Consider the following 18,817-nt stretch of genomic DNA (forward strand, 5'->3'; position numbering starts at 1 on the left):
ATTTTAGAATGTTTTCAAACTTAAGTGACTACTAACATAATATAAACTGCTATAAATATAGCTTGGTGTATAGGAAGCACAAGATAACAAAACACCAAAATCTACTAAAGCTATAAAAGAAATTAAGAGAAAAGATCCAAACACAAAACTATAGAAAGTCATCAACATACTAGAGAAAAGAGCAAGATAATAAGAAAGGCACAACAAAAAACTATAAAAACAATTATAAAATAATTAATAAAATCACTGAATGGATTAAGAAAAACAAAAACAAGACACACATCTATTGCCTACAAGAAACGAACTTCAGATCAAAAGATACACAGACTGAAATAAAGGGTTTGAAAAAGATATTTCATGCAAATCAAAAGGATAAAAAAAGCTGGTATAGCAATTCTTATTTTAAACAAAATAAACTTTAAAACAAGGGCTGTGACAAGAGACAAAGAAGGACATTTTTTTTTTTAATTTTATTTATTTATATATTTTTTACAGAGACAGAGAGTGAGTCAGAGAGAGGGATAAACAGGGACAGACAGACAGGAACAGAGAGAGATGAGAAGCATCAATCATTAGTTTTTCATTGCGCGTTGAAACACCTTAGTTGTTCATTGATTGCTTGCTCACATGTGCCTTAACCGTGGGCCTTCAGCAGACCTAGCAACCCCTTGCTGGAGCCAGCGACCTTGGGTCCAAGCTGGTGAGCTTTTTGCTCAAACCAGATGAGCCCGCACGGAAGCTGGCGACCTCGGGGTCTTGAACCTGGGTCCTTCCGCATCCCAGTCCGACGCTCTATCCACTGCGCCACCACCAGGTCAGGCCAAGAAGGACATTTTTAAACGACAAAATAATAAATTAACCAAGAGGCTATAACTATCATAAACATCTCTGCACCCAACAGAAGAGCATCTAAATATATAAAGCAAATTATGAAGAATACAACGGGAGAGAACAACAATAATGGAGTTACAGTAAGGGACTTTGACACCTCATTGACATCAATGGATAGAATAGACAGAAAATCAACAAGACAACAAGGGTCTTAAATGACACTTTAGGCCACAGGAACTTAATTGTTATTTTAGGATATGTCACCCAAAAGTAGGAGAGTATACATTTTTTTAAGCGCCCATGAAAAATTTTCAAGGATGAACTACAGATGAGACCACAAAATAAGTCTCAATAAATTTAAGAAGATTGAAATCATATCAAACATCTTTTCTCATCACAATTGCATGAAACTATAGTAAAAATCAATTACAAGAAAACTGAAAAATGCAAACACATGGAAACTAAATAACATGCTACTAAACAATGAGTTAGCAACAAGATCAAGAAAGAAATCAAAGAATACCTTGAGACAAATGACAGCACACAACGACCCAAACGCAATGGGACACAGCTAGAGCAGTTCTAATAAAGAGATTCACAACAATATCAGCCTACTGCAGGAGTCAAGAAAAATCTTAGGTAAATATTCTAAACTCATACCTAATTAAATTAGAAAAAGAAGAACAGACAGAATCTAAACTGAGTAGAAGAAAGGCAATATAAATATCAGAGTGAAAATAAAATAGTTTTAAAAAGGAAAAGATAATGAAACCAATAGCTGGTTCTTTAAATAAACAAAATGATAAACCTATATGTAGACTCATCAAAAAAAAAATAGAGAGCCCAAATAAATAAAATCATAAATAAAAGAGGAGATATAACAACCGGCACCAAAAAAATACAAAGGATTATAAAGAAATACTACAATACAAACAGCTATATTTCAACAAATTGGACAACTTGGAAGAAATAGATAAATCCTAGAAACATAGAATCTTCCAAGGCTGAATTAGGAAAAAACAGAAAACCAAAATAGACTTATAACTATAATGAAACTGAGTTGGTAATCAAAAAAACTCCCAATGAACAAAAGCTGTGGACCTGATAGCTTCATAGGTAAATTTTACCAAACATTCCAAGAACAATTAATACAATTAATACCCATACTTCTCAAATTATTCCAAAAAATTGAAGAAGTTACCAAACTTATTTTATGAGATTAGCATTACCAGATACCAAAACCAGAAAAAGACCCTCCAAAAAATAAATAAAATTATGAGCCAATATTCCTGATGAACATAAATGCAAAAATTCTCAGCAAAATGTTAGCCAAATTCAGCAACACATTTTAAAAATCTGATACAATGATCAAATGGATTTTATTCCTGGGATGCAAATTTGGTACAATATCTGCAAATCAATTATTGTGATATACCACATTATCAAAATAAAGAATAAAAATTATACAACCATATCAATAGATATGAAAAAAAACATTGACAAATGTTTCTCCTAAATGTAGGAATCATTCAATAGTACATCCTATCTGGGATATTTATAATGTGAGTTATTCACAATCTGGAGGCTCTGGAAGAATAGAAAGTAGTGAAAGAACTTCTTAACTTTTTCTAACCCAGCATTGCCTGCTCTGTAAGAATATCTATTAATATCCATGGATTGTATTTTGGGAAATATTGACCGAGTTTTATATAGTTACTTAACCTTTCAACATTTTTTTCTCTTCAGAGAATAGAGGCAGTGAGTTAGAATATGGACTTGAGACTCAAACAATCTGGGTTCAAACCTTAATTCTGCAGTTTACCAGTTGTGTGACCTTGAGAAAATGACTTAACCTCTTTAAATCTCAGTCTTTGCATTTCTAAAATGGGCATCATAATAGTACCATTTTTATAGGGTTGTTGGGAAGATTTAAATAACTTCTATAAAGTGTTTAACATAGTGCCTGGCATGTTGAAATGTCCCCCAAATTTTTTAATAATTATTATTGTATTGCTACTGTTAGAGATGGCTCAGGTGTGTACATTTATGCTACTTGTAAACAAGGAACTTGTTTTTATGATTCCCACATAACCTTGTCATTCAGCAGCAATAGGCTTGTACAGGTAATGAATCTCCCAACAGGCCTTTTTTTCTCATCAGACTCTGTTGCAGATGAGTAGACTGTATAAAGAAAATCTCAGAGGCATATTACACAGATAAATTTATCTAATCCAGTTCAGTTATCCAACCTAACAAGATTATCTAACAAATTTACCTTCCTTATAGTTTATATTTTAATCCTTTTTCCTTCTCTCTCTTTTCGTCTTAGGTTTTTCAGGTCCAGTACTGCTTTGGCTAATTTCTTCATGATTCCCCTTTTCTTTTATCCACTCTACTCATTTAGGGTTTCCTGGCTATGCTTTACTAAGCCACTAGTTCAACAAATACTTCCTGAATACCTAAGTGGTCCTTAAATTTATGTATCACTGTGAGCATCAAATTCCAGGATATGACTTTGGCAAAAGGCAGGATCTGAATGTTTATATAATAGGAAAAAAGAAGGAAAAGAAAACACTTAGCTTCTTTGGCAAGCTACCTGTTAAAATAGCTGAAAGTCAAGAAGCCTTTTGGTTAAAGGAGAGATTGTGAGCACAGCAGGAAGGAGCCAGAAACCCAGTGACAAAGGTTGAGTTTTTCTGTCGCAAGCACACCTCCTTCCCAAACGTTCCCTTTCTGAAAGCTGCTGACAGGGCTTTGGCAAAGGATCGTCCTCCTCTTGGCTGATAAGCTAAGCCCTGTTTTATATTTAACTCTGTCAAGCGCCCCAGGGGTGTGTGTGTGTGGGGGGGGGGGGTGCGCTGTTTATATGGGAGCTGTGACAATTTTCTCTTCAGTCCTGTTCCTCCCGCTCGGCTCCTCTTCCACCCAACCGCGTCTCGCATTCATCCTCCAGAGGCTGGTGGGGACGTGCAGGGAGAGGAAAAGACGAAAGAAGCCAGAAGAGGGGTGGGAAAAGCGAAAACAGGCTGCCAGACCTGGACATTCCTTGCAATTTAAAAAGGAAGTCTGCTAACGTTAGTTATATTTAACACTCTTTCATGTGTAACATTCGACTTTGGAAACAAGAATGAACTTTGCAGAGAGAGAAGACTCTAAGAGATACTGCATTAAAACAAAACATGTGGCTATTATCTGTGCGGTGGTGGTGGGTGTAGGATTGATAGTAGGACTTGCTGTGGGCTTGACCAGGTCGTGTGACCTCAATGAAGATGCCCCTTCCCACCGTCCTCCCACGGAGAGCCCTCCCCAGGACCAAGGGGTCTGCCCTGCCAGTGACGATGAAAGTGGAGGCTGGAAAAATTTCAGGCTGCCGGACTTCATCAACCCCGTGCACTACGATTTGGAGATGAAGCCTGTGATGGAGGAGGACACGTACACAGGCAGTGTGACCATCGCCATCAACGTGAGCGCGCCCACCAGGTACCTGTGGCTGCATCTCCGGGAGACCAGGATCACCCTGCTCCCGGCGCTGCAGCGGCCCTCAGGTGCTCAGGTGAAAATCCAGCGGTGTTTCCAGTACGCAAAGCAGGAGTACGTGGTAGTGGAGGCAGAGGAAGAGCTCCCACCCAGCGGGGACCAGGGCCCCTACCTCCTGACCATGAACTTCGCAGGCTGGCTGAATGGCTCCCTGGTGGGGTTTTACAGAACGACGTACATGGAGAAAGGACAAATCAAGTAAATATTATTTTTTGCTCTATTTTCCCTAAACTCACGTATTTGCTTTCCATATCTTTTTCTGTCCTTTTCACTCTCCGCCTTTTAATTATTTTGTGGCCTGATCTTATCTATACTTGGTGTCAATTCTGCCTGTTCATGGGGGAAAAATATTCTTGCCCTGTTGTTTTCAGTGCCCATAATAAAACTTGAAAGTATTGAGTGAGCTGCACAGAGTGAAAAAAAAAAATCAGTGTCTTTTATTCCATTAGGAAAAAATCATAATGTATTGAACTCTAGCCTTAATATTTAGTATAAACTAACTCAGATTTTTAAAATACATGTATTTGATAAATTTCACTGGTGATATTCCTGAGTTCCTTGGCAATGATTTTTAACTGAACCTTTAAAATGCTGTTACACTAAATTTAAATTATGGTTTTCTTCTAGTATTTTTTTCTGGAGACAGGGAAACATGGCATTAATATGTTGTATGTAGTATGGTGTAACATGCTTTTAGGATATATCAACACTTAAACAAGTCATTTGGTATTCTTCTATAAATAATTTAATAGATACATGATAACTTATTGTGTGAATATAATGTAATTTATTAAACTCTTCCATTAAACTTGGCTATTGAGGTTGCTCCTACTTTTTTTGCCTATAAACATCTATGAAAATGTAATGAGCATCTCTATAATAAACTATAACATTTTTAATGCTTTTTATGAAAATGATAAAAGCTACATATGTATGGATACATATATATTATACACATGTACATATATATAACATATGCATGCACATGTGTTTGTCTCCAAACTGACTTTCAAAAAATATGTCTCAAATTACATTTCTACCAACAATGAATGAAAATATCAATTTCTTTGAGCTGCACTAACAATAAAATGATTTTTTTTTTGTATTTTTCTGAAGCTGTTAACGGGGAGAGACAGTCAGACAGACTCCCGCATGCGCCTGACTGGGATCCACCCGGCACGCCCACCAGGGGCAACGCTCTGCCCACCAGGGGGCCATGCTCTGCCCCTCCGGGGCGTCGCTCTGCCTCGACCAGAGCCACTCTAGCGCCTGGGGCAGAGGCCAAGGAGCCATCCCCAGCGCCTGGGCCATCTTTGCTCCAATGGAGCCTTGGCTGCGGGAGGGGAAGAGAGAGACAGAGAGGAAGGAGGGGGGGTGGAGAAGCAAATGGGCGCTTCTCCTATGTGCCCTGGCCGGGAATCGAACCCGGGTCGCCCGGACGCCAGTCCGATGCTCTATCGCTGAGCCAACTGGCCCCAATAAAATGATTTTTTAAAGTGTTTGCACTTCGATGGAGAAAAAGGCATACAATTCTGAAGAATATCCTTCTTTAAGAGATTTGAAAAATTCATTAGTGTAAAGTGAAGATGAGTCAAAACTTCTAAATGATTATTTCTAAGACTTTAAAACTGCTGTTTAGGCTGTGAAAATAACAGAAATATTATTTAAGTAAAGCCATCAAAATATTTTATAAAAATGCTAATCAGTACAGAAATGCCAAAAGACATGAAAGAAAGGTTCTATTAATATCTGTTACTTGCTTTATAAATTTTAAAAAGTACTATATACTGAAATAAATATTATTCACTGATTCTTTTACTGCACCAGTTAATTTTACCATAAAATATATGTGTGAGAGCTGACATTTTGAAACTCAGCTGTTTTACTTGTTGGTCAGAAAACACTATGCGAGAGCAGGACTGGCAGGAAGGCCTGTGCTCAGTCAGGTTCTCGAGGAGAGATTGCTCCTTCTGAGTTTGTTTTCACTGGTAGCTTTCGGGCTCTCACATTACACAGATGCTACCAGTTCCGCACTGCACACACGCTTTGGAATACTTCTAGAATGTACTCAATAACTTCATTTAGGCTAAATGGAATACTTTTGGTTTTGCTTGTTATGAAATAATTTCAAACATAAGAGAAAAATGAATTTTTTTTTCAAGCTTTTGGACAATGGAGGCCTCTAGGGGTTCCCATCCACAATGTCCATATAAGGATTTCAAGAGTGAATTCACTGGAGCATTCTTTCACATTTATAGAGTGAGCTTCATAATACTCAATGCTTATTTATTTATTTATTTATTTGTGAGTCGGAGAGAAAACAAGAAGGGATAGAGATGAGAAGCATCAATTCTTAGTTGCAGCATTTTAGTTGTTCATTGATTGCTTCTTGTATGTGCCTTGACGGGGGGTGAGGGGGCTCCAGCTGAGCCAGTGACCCCTCATTCAAGTCAGCTGTCATGTTGGGATTATGTTGATGATTCCACATTCAAGCTGGTGACTCCGCACTCAGGTTGGTGAGCCTGCATTCAAACCAGCCACCTCAGGGCTTTGAACCTGGACCTCAGCGTCCCAGGTCGACATCTTATTCACTGCGCCACCACCAGGCAGGGTGATGCTCATGCAAGTTAAAATACCATTATAATAATACATTTTAAGTATACAATCAAAATTATATTCTCTGACTTTTTTGCTTTAATGTAAAATTTAACTCCAGCATTGAGTCTTAGCAGTTTGGGAATATTACTGTTGCAATCATAATGCAAACTAAACATGACTTCACTCAGTCGTAACCAAAATTATTTAATTTCTGCAGATATAACTAGGACTTGAACATCATAGAAGGGAGACAACTATCTGAGCTTCTATCCCTCAGAATTCTGAGATAAAGGAGCACTGTAGAAGAAGAGGGAGCCAGCTTAGATTCCCTAGCAGTAGTGTCCACGTCATCTTGCAGGGGACAGACTTGTAGTGAGGCTTAGGAGGAAAAGATTTGAAACACTTAAAAGTCACTTTTTCTACACTCTGTTCTGTTCCTTAAGGCCTGAGGACAACAATTAAAAGAAGTGGAAGCTTTGAAATGTTTTCCTGCTCAATCCTCTGCACTCTTTTCAGTTCTTTTCCCCTTGACTCAAAGCTCCAAAATTTATGACAATATTATTTTCTCTCCCAGGTTCAGCATTTCCTTCTCAGTGTTTTGATTGCTCTTACACAGCATTTCCCAAAGTATATTACTCAGAGCTCTAGTTGCGTGGGATATTAATAGGTTTTTGCCAGAAGAAAAGCAGGGAAGGGATTCTGTGGCTAAATTAGTTTGGGCAGTAATACTAAATACAATGACTTTTTGTTTTTTAATGGTGGGACTTTTCGCAGAATTTCATATGATAGTTTTCACTATGAATTTCCAGGGACTGCCGTAGTTGCAACTTTCCAACCTTCTGTGACTGTGGACTCTTCTGTGGGTCCCTGAGAGTAAGCTGATCTTTATTGTTCACTGCCTAGCACATAGTGAACTCTCAAATGTTATTGAATGAATATGTAGAAACATTTTTATATAGGCCTTTACACTCTTAATGTCCTCAGGCACAAGCTGGCATAAGACACATTGCTACTTCTCCTTTCCCATGAAGGAGTACAGCTTCCACCAATGATATCTTTACCTTCCTATTCAGAGTCGGAAACTTCCCTTGATTTCTTTTCTGCTCATCTTGTTAAAGGGAAGTGCAGAGTTGGTAAATCTTTTTTTTTTTGATTTACGAACACAGTCCTTATGCTTTAAAGACGGAGAATATTGAAATTGATGAAAATTATAAGACTCTAAAAAGGGGACGAATAGTTTCGAGTTTGAGTTTTCTGGGTGTTTTTTATAGCATTGGTAGGATTGACACTGAGTTTTGATATTATAGTGGGATTTTAATAAACAAAGGAAAAGATAAAGACAGGTCAAAAAGGAAAGACACCAAATCAGAAAACAGAGTGGGGACAAAATGTAATTTATGAGAGAGGCTTATATTAAGAGGCTAGCTAGAGATAACCCTGGAAAACCCATAAAAAAGGAAGACAGTTAATGACAGGCACAATAAAGGAAATTAATTGGTGACTATTTAGATGTAGATGGTGAAGGAAAGAGCGGAATCCATACTTTGGTCTGTGGGAGATACTGCAATGACCCAGAAGAGAGAAGATGAAGATGAGATAGGACAGTATTTTTAAGACAGACAGAAAATGATACAGCAGAGAAGACAGTCTGGAGATAAGGGAGTCAAGATTTGCAAACTGTTTGACTATGCAGAGGGTTAGGGTAAAGTCATGGGCTTAGAATGGTCCAGATACCTGATCTGAGTAATGGCTTACTAGTTGATTGGAAATAAAAGAGAAGATCCAGGTTTAGAAGAAAAGTTCATAAGTTCAGTGTCAGACATGTTGAATGCCTGTCAGACATCTAGGAAGAGATGTCTAGTAGGAATTTGAATTAATAAGTCTGAAGCACAAAGGTAAGTCCTGTGATAAAGATTTAGAAGTTAAGTGGAAATATGGTAAGAAAAATTAGAAAGATGGTCTTAGTTAAGTGTGTGTAGTATAGTCTCACATGCATAAACATGTATACTCATCTGTAGTTTTGATCTTGAAAATTTTAGTTGTATGTCAGTTATTTATTATCTTCTTAGATTAATATGTCAAGTTATCAGTATACCCCTTATCAATATAGAGTATTGTTTTTGGTCTTGTTCACTTATTAAAGAGGCTTAGTGTTGGTCAAATAAGTTTGTAAAATATGATTTTTATGTTTTCTCACTTATATGATAGTTTGCATTGGGGGCTGGGCAGTGCCAGGTATATGTGGTCTGTGAAATTGCAGACCTTCCTGCTTGGGAAGAGCCACTGTCTTGCTAATGTTTGCTGGAGGAGAGGTTTTTCACACCAAAATGTTTTGAAAAGAAAGAGAAGAAGAAGAGGCAGAGAAGAGTAAGAAGCCATGTTTGCAGAGAGAGCAGAGAGAATGCAGAGTGCTGAAAAAGAAGCCATGTTGGCAGGGAGAGAGAAGGTGTGCGGATGGGGAACCAGAGCTGAGGGGCTTTGCAAGCTCCACTGCGACTGGTGGGGCTTTTGATTCTAGGAGAAACCAGAGAAGATTCTCCTGGTTGTGGAACCAGAGGGAAGTGTTTTTCCTGTGTTTGCTCATCGGCCGATGCAAGACTTTAATAAAGGAATGGCCCACCATTTTCTGGCTCCACTGATTTTTTACCATCTGTCTGAATCCAATGTGCATTTGAATGGCGATGTCCATGACTGTTGGCCATACACTTAGTAATTTTCTTTATTTTAGAAGCAAAGAAACAAAATTTATTTACTTGACTTAATATGTCTTCTCCATAGGGAAAAAATAATTGGAAAGCAAAGTTAAATGATTAATGAGTTTATTCAAACCAGCAAAAGGTGTTGGAATCTGAATAAACTAGATGAGTTGATGTGCACTGATCAGCTTCCCTGCTTGAATCTGGAACACTTGCAGTTATGGCTGCCTCCTCACCCCAGAGCCTTTCGCTTAAGCTTGTCACCCAGACCTTGCTATTTATTTTGTGGGATTAAGTTAGTAAATTGCTAAATGCAGCCTGAGAGACTTCACTGAAAATACTATGCCAGATGATTTATTAGATAATCAAGTAGTTTGGTTTCTTTATTTTTTTTTAAGTTGATTAAAAGTGAACTGGCCTGTGACTTGCATCACCTCTTCTCCCTTCAGCATTCTCTAAAGTCACCTTGATGTGACGTACTCAGAGAAGTCAGAGCAGTGTTTTTCCCTTTTATAGAGTTATAAGTGACATGGAATTATTTTTTGTTTGTTTGTCTGTTTCTTTTTTTTTTTTCAGAGACAGAGAGAGTCAAAGAGGGGGATAGATAGGGACAGACAGGAACAGAGAGAGATGAGAAGCATCAATCATCAGTTTTCTGTTGCAACACTTTAGTTGTTCATTGATTGCTTTCTCATATGTGCCTTGACCACGGGCCTTCAGCAGACTGAGTAACCCCTTGCTCAAGCCAGCGACCTTGGGTCCAAGCTGGTGAGCTTTTTGCTCAAGCCAGATGAGCCCACGTTCAAGCTGGCGACCTCAGGGTCTTGAACCTGGGTCCTCTGCATCCCAGTCTACTGCATCACCACCTGATCAGGCACGACATGGAATTATTTCTTTAAATGTGCTGGTCCTCGAAAGTAACTTATTAACAGAGCACAGAGAGGCCCTCACAGAAAAGTGGTTTACCTCAGTATGTTTGCCTGGCATTGTAATTATTCAGGACATACCCAGCAGTCACTCCTGAATATATTGTGCCATTAACCAGGCTTTTCCCATTAATTTACAACACAATTCAGTTGATTTTAAAAAGAAAATGTTTTATCACTAAATAAAACCTCCCCAAAGACATTGTTGTCTAAAATTGTTTTATACTGCTATCTCATATACCTTGTTTTTAAATTTGCATATATTTGCAAAACTTAAGTAACTTTGGATGGAATTTAGGATATTTAAATAAAAGCTTTTGAGTTTTACAGAAGTTTATGAAAAAAATAAGTTGTTTAAATTGAGACTCATGGACATGGACCAGAGTGTGGTAGTTACCAGGGGGAGGGGAAGGTAGGAGAGGGTGGAGGCGGGGGAATGGGAGGGGCACAAAGAAAACCAGATAGAAGGTGACAGAAGACAATTTGACTTTGTGTGATGGGTATACAACATAATCAAATGTCAAAATGATCTGGAGATGTTTTCGCTGAATCTATGTACTCTAATTGATCAATGTCACTCCATTAATATTAATTGTCTAAATAAAATTTAAAAAAATAAGTTGTTTTAAAAAATAATTACACTGCCTATAGCAGGGGTCAGGAACATTTTTGGCTGAGAGAGCCATGAATGCCACATATTTTAAAATGTAATTCTGTGAGAGCCATACAACGACCAGTGTACAATACACATTATCCAAAAACTTTGGTGTTGTCCGGGAGGACAGCTATGATTGGCTCCAGCCACCTGCAACCATGAACATGAGCGGTAGGAAATGAATGGATTGTAATACATGAGAATGTTTTATATTTTTAACATTATTATTATTTTTATTAAAGATTTGTCTGCGAGCCAGATGCAGCCATCAAAAGAGCCACATCTGGCTTGCAAGCCATAGGTTCCTGGCCCCTGGCCTATAGTATTTACACACACATTTTTATAAAACTAATTTTGTTCCAGTACAGGTATTTCTGTCTAACGAATGAATTTTGAAGGTTATTGGTTGTGGAAGGTGCTACATCAGAAAGCATCGTTAGCCAGGCTCACCTAAGTCTGGACTATGGTGGCACCCTGATTAAGACTCTGTTTCCTCATTTTGGGTTGTTGTAGAGGCTTTTACTTTGGAGCAATCTGTGCATAGCTGCTTAGGGAGCCAAGACATTTGGTGTGGTCTGCAGAGATTTTTTTTCTTAGCAAGAGAGAGACAGAGAGAAAGACTGACAGACAAGAAGTGAAAGTGATGAGAGTCATCAACTTATAGTTGTGACACTTTTAGTCATTCATTGGTTGCTTCTCATATGTGCCTTGACCAGGAGTCTCCAGCCAAGCCAGTGACCTCTTGCTCAAGCCAGCGACGTTGGGCTTTACACCAGTGACCATGGGAGTATGTCTATGATTCCACGCTTAAGCCAGCGATCCTGTGCTCAAGCTGGTGACCTCAGAGTTTGAACCTGGGACCTCAGTATCCCAGGTCGATGCTTTATTCACTGTGCCACAACCAGTCAGGCTGGATGGAAGAATCTTAACTAATCAAGTGGAGCTTACATGGTCTGAGCACAGGATTCACAATGCTGTCAATCCTGGAAATAGTCTTTCTTTTTTATAATGTGTGTGAATGAAGTATTGGTGCCTTCACCAAGAGGTGGCATCTAAGGGTTCTAAGGAAATAAATGCATACATCTTATGTACAGACCTGTATATAAACAAGTTTTGTATATACATACAGGATAGCATTTTTGATTTTATACAGTTGTATGTAAAAGTAGCTGACATTATTTAAACCTGTGGCAACATTTTGGATTTTTTTACTTGTACATTTGGGACTTTTTTTTTTTGTATTTTTCTGAAGCTGGAAACGGAGAGGCAGTCAGACAGACCCCCGCATGCGCCCAACCGGGATCCACCCGGCATGCCCACCAGAGGGCGATGCTCTGCCCATCTTGGGGTGTCGCTCTGCCGCAATCAGAACCATTCTAGTGCCTGAAGCAGAGGCCACAGAGCCATCCTCAGCGCCCGGGGAAACTTTGCTCCAGTGGAGCCTTGGCTGTGGGAGGGGAAGAGAGAGACAGAGAGGAAGGAGAGGGGGAGGGGTGGAGAAGCAGATGGGCGCTTCTCCTGTGTGCCCTGGCCAGGAATCAAACCCGGGACTCCTGCACACCAGGCCGACGCTCTACCACTGAGCCAACAGGCCAGGGCTGAGACTTTTTTGTTGTTGATTAAAGTTGTATATGCTCTGTGGGGTTGCAAAAAGTAGCATAGTTAGCCCTCTAGAATTTAAGAAAATAGAATGAGATGTATCCTAACCCCATTATGTAAATTTCAATAAAATTTCAAATATATTATTATATGTTATCTTTTCCTCCTCTCTCCCCTAAACCCCCAGTGAAGAGGCCAGATGTGCTTTGATAACCAAGTTTTATAGATGAGGGCACTAAGAATTGTAGGTTTTGACATCTGTGCAAGATAACGTTTAACATTTAAGGGGCTGAGATAGAATTATATAGAATCTAGAAAGTTTTACTCTTAGAAGAGGATTTTCCCCATAAAACCATATTGGCTTTTCAATAAAAACAAAAAACAAACAAAAAAACTTGCCCATTTGGTCACCCTTCTTGTTAACGAATACCACTTAACAAGAACATACATCCTGATCACTGTGATTGAGTTTGCCATGATTAATATTCATTGACAGAAAATACACCACACAGAAAGAAACATTGCTAACATATTATGTTCCATTTCCAAAGTAACTGAGCTTTCAGGCATACTCTTTTTTTTCTTTTCTTTTTTTTTTTTTTGTATTTTTGTATTTTTCTGAAGTGAGAAGTGGGGAGGCAGAGAGACAGGCTCCCACATGGACCTGACCAGGATCCACCTGGCATGCCCACTAGGGGGCGATGCTCCGCCCATCTATGGCGTTGCTCCGTTGCAAACCAAGCGGTTCTAGTAGTGCCTGAGGTGGAGGCCATGGAGACATCCTCAGTGCCGGGGCCAACTTTGCTCCAATGGAACCTGTGCTGTGGGAGGGGAGGAGAGAGATAGAGAGAAAGGAGATGAGGAAGGATGGAGGAGCAGATGGGCACTTCTCCTGTGTGCCCTGGCCAGGAATTGAACTGGGACTTCCATACACAGGCCGATGCTCTACCATTGAGCAAACCTGCCAGGACCAGGCACACCCTCTTTTAAAGAGAGAAGATGATAAAATTGAAAATTCTTCTCTTTGGGGTGTTGAGGCATAGAGCAGAGACTGGAAGAGTATTTGAAAACCTATTCCATAGCTATTGCTTAGGAACGTATACTTCTACTCCCTCCTCACCCTCACCTCCCACATACAAAGGTGCAAACACACACACACACGCTTATATTCCCAAATTAGTTCGTTGGCTTGTTTCTGACGTGTGACTAAGCTATAGCATTCTTCCAGAGTGACTGTCTCTTTTTTTCTGTCTCTGGAAGAAATCAGAAGCCAGAAGAATTCAGAAGAAAAAGGCAGCTGACAAAGCATGGGATGGGATCTTAATGCAGCTTACTAGAAAACCTTGGTACCCCAGGAAAGTGTACAGGTTTCTTAATATTCTAATGTATTTGCAATTCGCTGCAATCTGCACGATATTAGAAACTTCAGTTCACTAGTAAAATTGTTATCATCACAAAAACTCATCAGTAATTACTTTATTGAAGGATAAATTCTTGGCTGAGATTTTTTTTTTTTTTGGTAACTTTTTATTTTAAAATAATTTCAAACTTCCAGAAAAGTTACATGAATAAAACAAGAAACTCCTAGAAACATTTTATTTGTTTATACTTTGTCCTATTTCCTCTCTCTTCTCTCTTCAATGTCTCTTGTCTTTCTGTCTCTGTTTCTCTTCCTAACTTTAACTTTAAGTATATTGAAACATTATTTCCCTTTACCACTCAACACTCAGTATATATTTCTTAAGAACATGAACACTCTCTAACAACCACAAGGCAGTTATTAAAATCAGGAAATTTAAAATTGGGTTCCTTTTTCTCCACACCCTTGCCAGAACTTATTGTTTGTTGACTTACTGATGATAGCCATTCTGCCTAGTGTAGGGTGATATTTCATTGTGGTTTTAATTTGAATTTCTCTGATGATTAGTGATGTTGAGTATCTTTTGTTTTATTTTGTTTTGTATTTTCTTGACAGAAACAGAGAGAGAGAGAATCAGAGAGAGGGACAGATAGAGACAGACAGACAGGAAGGGAGAGAGATGAGAAGCATCAATTCTTCATTGCGCCACCTTAGTTGCTCATTGATTGCTTCTCATACGTGCCTTGACGAGGGAAAGGGGAGTTACAGCAGAGTGAGTGACCACTTGCTCAAGACAGCAACCTTTGACTCAAGCCAGTGACTTGGGGTTTCGAATCTGGGTCCTCTGGGTCCCAGTCCAGCACTCTATCCACTCTTCCACCACCTGGTCAGGCAGATGTTGAGCATCTTTTCATATGTCTATTGGCCATTTGTATATCCTCTTTAGAAAAGTATATATTTAGGTCTTTGTCCATTTTTTAATTGGATTGGGTTTTTTAAGGTTATTTTTTAATTTGTTTGTTTTATTTTGTATAGTGCTCCCATCATGAACCTTATTTATTTATTTACTTATTCTTTTATTTATTTTTAAAATCTATTTATTATTTATTTTTTTATCTTTTTTAGTGACAGGAGGGGAGATAGTGAGACAGACTCACACATGTGCTCTGACCGGTCCTGATCTAGGGCCAAAACTCTGCTCATCTGGGGCTCATGCTGGCAACCAAGCTATTTTTAGTGCCTGAGGCAGAGGCTCCATGGAGCCATCTTCAGTGGCCGATGTGCTTGAATCAATTGAGCCATGACTGTGAGAAGGGAAGAGAGAGAGAAAAAAGGGTGAGGGGTGGGAAAGAGAAGCAAATGGTCACTTCTCCTGTGTGCCCTGACTGGGAATTGACCCAGGTACTTCCACACACTCATTGATGCTCTACTACTGAGGCAACTTCCCAGGGAATTTAAAATCTATTTATATATCTATTTATTTATCTTGTGATTATTATCTCTCAGTCCCTAGAATAATGCCTAGCAAATGTGTGTGTATATGAAAGAATGTGTGTATGGGTACAGAAGGAAGGAGTTCAATAAATATTTGTTGAATAGATGATTGATTAAATAATTTAGCTTGGTAATCTTTATAATATACCTTTCTTAGTTTTTGAAGATCTTGAAGGACATTTTTTTCCTTACACAAATTATTAATGAATATAAGTCAACATTTTTTAATTTGTTTTATATTTTTTACTTTGCTTACCCTTCTGATGAGTAATAAATAATACTATCTTACTTTGATATGACAATGCATAAAAAGTATTTATTCTTTGGGTTTTTGAGCAATTACTCAGAAAAAGTGTGTCCACTTTGAAATGATGGAAACATTAAGCATTAACATTTTTGCTTCCCTAAGCAGATGCCAAGTTAGAGCTATAAATAATGTTCTCTTCTCAAAAATGGGCTTTAAAACTGACCAAAGGTTGCTTCACCTGAGAGATTACTTGGAATACTGTCTCTGCATGGAAATGAAACTAAGTTTTATTCTTGGTGTAACATAAATAAGAAAGAATGTGCCATTAGGGACATGAGCTGGACTCTGAAATCTGCCTTTCTACTCTGTGATAGAACACAGATGCTCACTCTCATAAAGTTAGCTTGAAACAAGACCTTAAGTTGGCTTTGTGTTTACTTACTTGTTGTTCAACAACTTTGTTGTGAAGAGAGTGACAGCTCATAACTAGATTTATTTTTGTGCACCTAGAGTTCACATATTTTTAATTATGGCCCCAAAATATCTAAATATTTATAGAAAATATCTGAAGTTGTCTCTGAACTTGAATTTATTTGTTAAACTAAAAATTCCAAGAAAGACTTTGACAACTATTTGATCATTCTGGATGGAAACTCATTTTAAAAATGTAATGGTTATAGTTGTATAGTTGATTATTTTTCTATAGAAATAGAAACATAAGGGCTCTCAGAGAGACAACATGTATTTTGTTTGCTTGTGTGTTTGTTTCTAAGGAGCATAGCAGCCACTGATCATGAACCAACAGATGCCAGGAAATCCTTCCCTTGTTTTGATGAACCCAACAAAAAGGCAACTTATACAATATCTATCATCCACCCCAAAGACTATAACGCACTTTCAAATATGCCTGTGGTGGTGAGTATTTAAAATTTTTTATGAAGATAGTCTGTTTAAAATATCATATAAGTTACCCAATTTGTTATGAAAGAACCCTACTGAATTCTACAATTAAATGTACTCTAATAGCTTCATTAGAGTTTTCAAAATACAATTCGGCAATCTCTTTTCTTTGATTCCTGTAAGTCTTTAACCTAAGAGATCACAGTTCAGTCAAAAAGCCATGCTGGGTTTTCCAAGCACGAGAGGATACAGTAGACATTTACCAGCTTTGCTCTGCTTAACTGAAAAACAAATTAATGACAAAGAAAAGGAATTACAAACTGAAAAATATTCAAGGGCCTAGTCACTATTCTTGATTTGTATTTGAATGTAAATTTAGTTTTTAACATAGAGACACTACAAAAATATCATCTCTTTAATATTGGAGTACAGAAGCCAATTCCAGGGAATAGTATACCCATAGATTTTCTGGTGAATTAGATATGCTCATTAAATGTTAACAAAAAAATAGATTACAATAAGTTCTGCTTGTACAATTATTAACATACAACTCTTTTCTCTGTTACTGCTCCTCATCCACATATGGGTAATGTAGTTCAATAAAGTCTTATTATCTCAACGTTGAGGTATATTATACCTTACACCAGGGGTCCCCAAACTTTTTACACAGGGGGTCGGTTCACTGTCCCTCAGACCGTTGGAGGGCTGGACTATAAAAAAAAACTGAACAAATCCTTATACACACTGCACATATCTCATTTTAAAGTAAAAAAACAAAACAGGAACAAATACAATATTTAAAATAAAGAACAAGTAAATTTAAATCAACAAACTGACCAGTATTTCAATGGGAACCATGTTCCTCTCACTGACCACCAATGAAAGAGGTGCCCCTTCCGGAAGTGCGATGGGGGCCGGATTAATGGCCTTAGGGGGCCACATGCGGCCCACGGGGCCGTAGTTTGGGGACCCTGCCTTACACGTTTGATGTGTAAAAGGGTCATTCTTGTCCATAGATTTAATTCTTACCTACTTAGTATCACAAGGACACCCTGTCAAAATTATATCTCCCATCTTTATGATCTACTATCTGAAATATTATCACTGAAATTCTTCCTTTTTTATTATAAATATTCCTCAAAAAAAACAATAAAAAAAATAAAACAAAATCTTTTTTCTTAAACGAAATCTTAATAGGATTAAAAAGTAAACTGCCACCAGCTATCTATGCCTTGGTGTGAATTAGTTCATCAACTTGTTTTCTTCTGGTGTCAGGCACTTGAGCAACTGAGTTTTGATTGGAGAAGAAAGGAAAGGATAAACTTAAAGTATGAGAGATCACCCCAGAAGACTAGATCAGAGTAAAATGTCATTAGAATATCTTGGCATGGAAGGGGGAAAGGGAAGGTGGGGAGAGAAAGAATGCAAACTCTACTAACTTCTGTTTAAGACCTTCCCAATGTGACCTTTAACTTTTGCAGAGTACAATTTTGGAAGTCCTGGAAAAAAGAGAATATTCTGGATCACTAGGAGACCAAAACTAATACCAGTAGGTTTATATTGCAGAGCACCTTACTTTGCTGGAGCTCTTAACACTCATACAAGCACATGTGTACACATGCTTGCCTTGTCAACCACGCATCGATTCTAGTTCAGCCTCCCGCACCTAATCCCTTTTTAAAGCTTCTCACTGTGGTGTGACTTTCTGTGCTGCTGCAAGGCATGTGGTAATATTTAAACAATGAGTAGCAAGAGTTGGGCAATTATTATAGATGAAGTCTTAGAATTGGTGATTGGCAGTGAAGAGAGCAAAGCTGGCATGGACATAAAACCATAGAGATTGGGTCCATAGCTGCACCAAGCAATGAAATCCTTCTCTCTCTCTATTATAATCAGGGCAGTGACTTCAGTTACCATACCTTGGGTCTTTGATGTAGACAACCAGAGATGGAAAAGTGAACCCAACATTCTGCT

The 18,817-nt window shown here is 38.2% G+C and overlaps 1 protein-coding gene across 1 annotated transcript in view; it reads left to right on the top strand.

Annotated features, from left to right (window-relative positions):
- Positions 1–3,700: 3,700 nt before the first annotated feature.
- Positions 3,701–18,817, top strand: part of ENPEP (glutamyl aminopeptidase) — a 101,252-nt gene continuing 86,135 nt past the window's right edge. Inside the window, exons 1-2 of the mRNA XM_066386942.1 lie at positions 3,701–4,566; positions 16,717–16,858. Of these exons, the coding sequence (XP_066243039.1) occupies positions 3,959–4,566; positions 16,717–16,858 (750 nt within the window). The 5' untranslated portion in view covers positions 3,701–3,958. The remainder of the gene's footprint in view (positions 4,567–16,716; positions 16,859–18,817) is intronic.

This window comes from Saccopteryx leptura, chromosome 5 (assembly GCF_036850995.1).
Source record: "Saccopteryx leptura isolate mSacLep1 chromosome 5, mSacLep1_pri_phased_curated, whole genome shotgun sequence".
Taxonomy (NCBI): domain Eukaryota; kingdom Metazoa; phylum Chordata; class Mammalia; order Chiroptera; family Emballonuridae; genus Saccopteryx; species Saccopteryx leptura.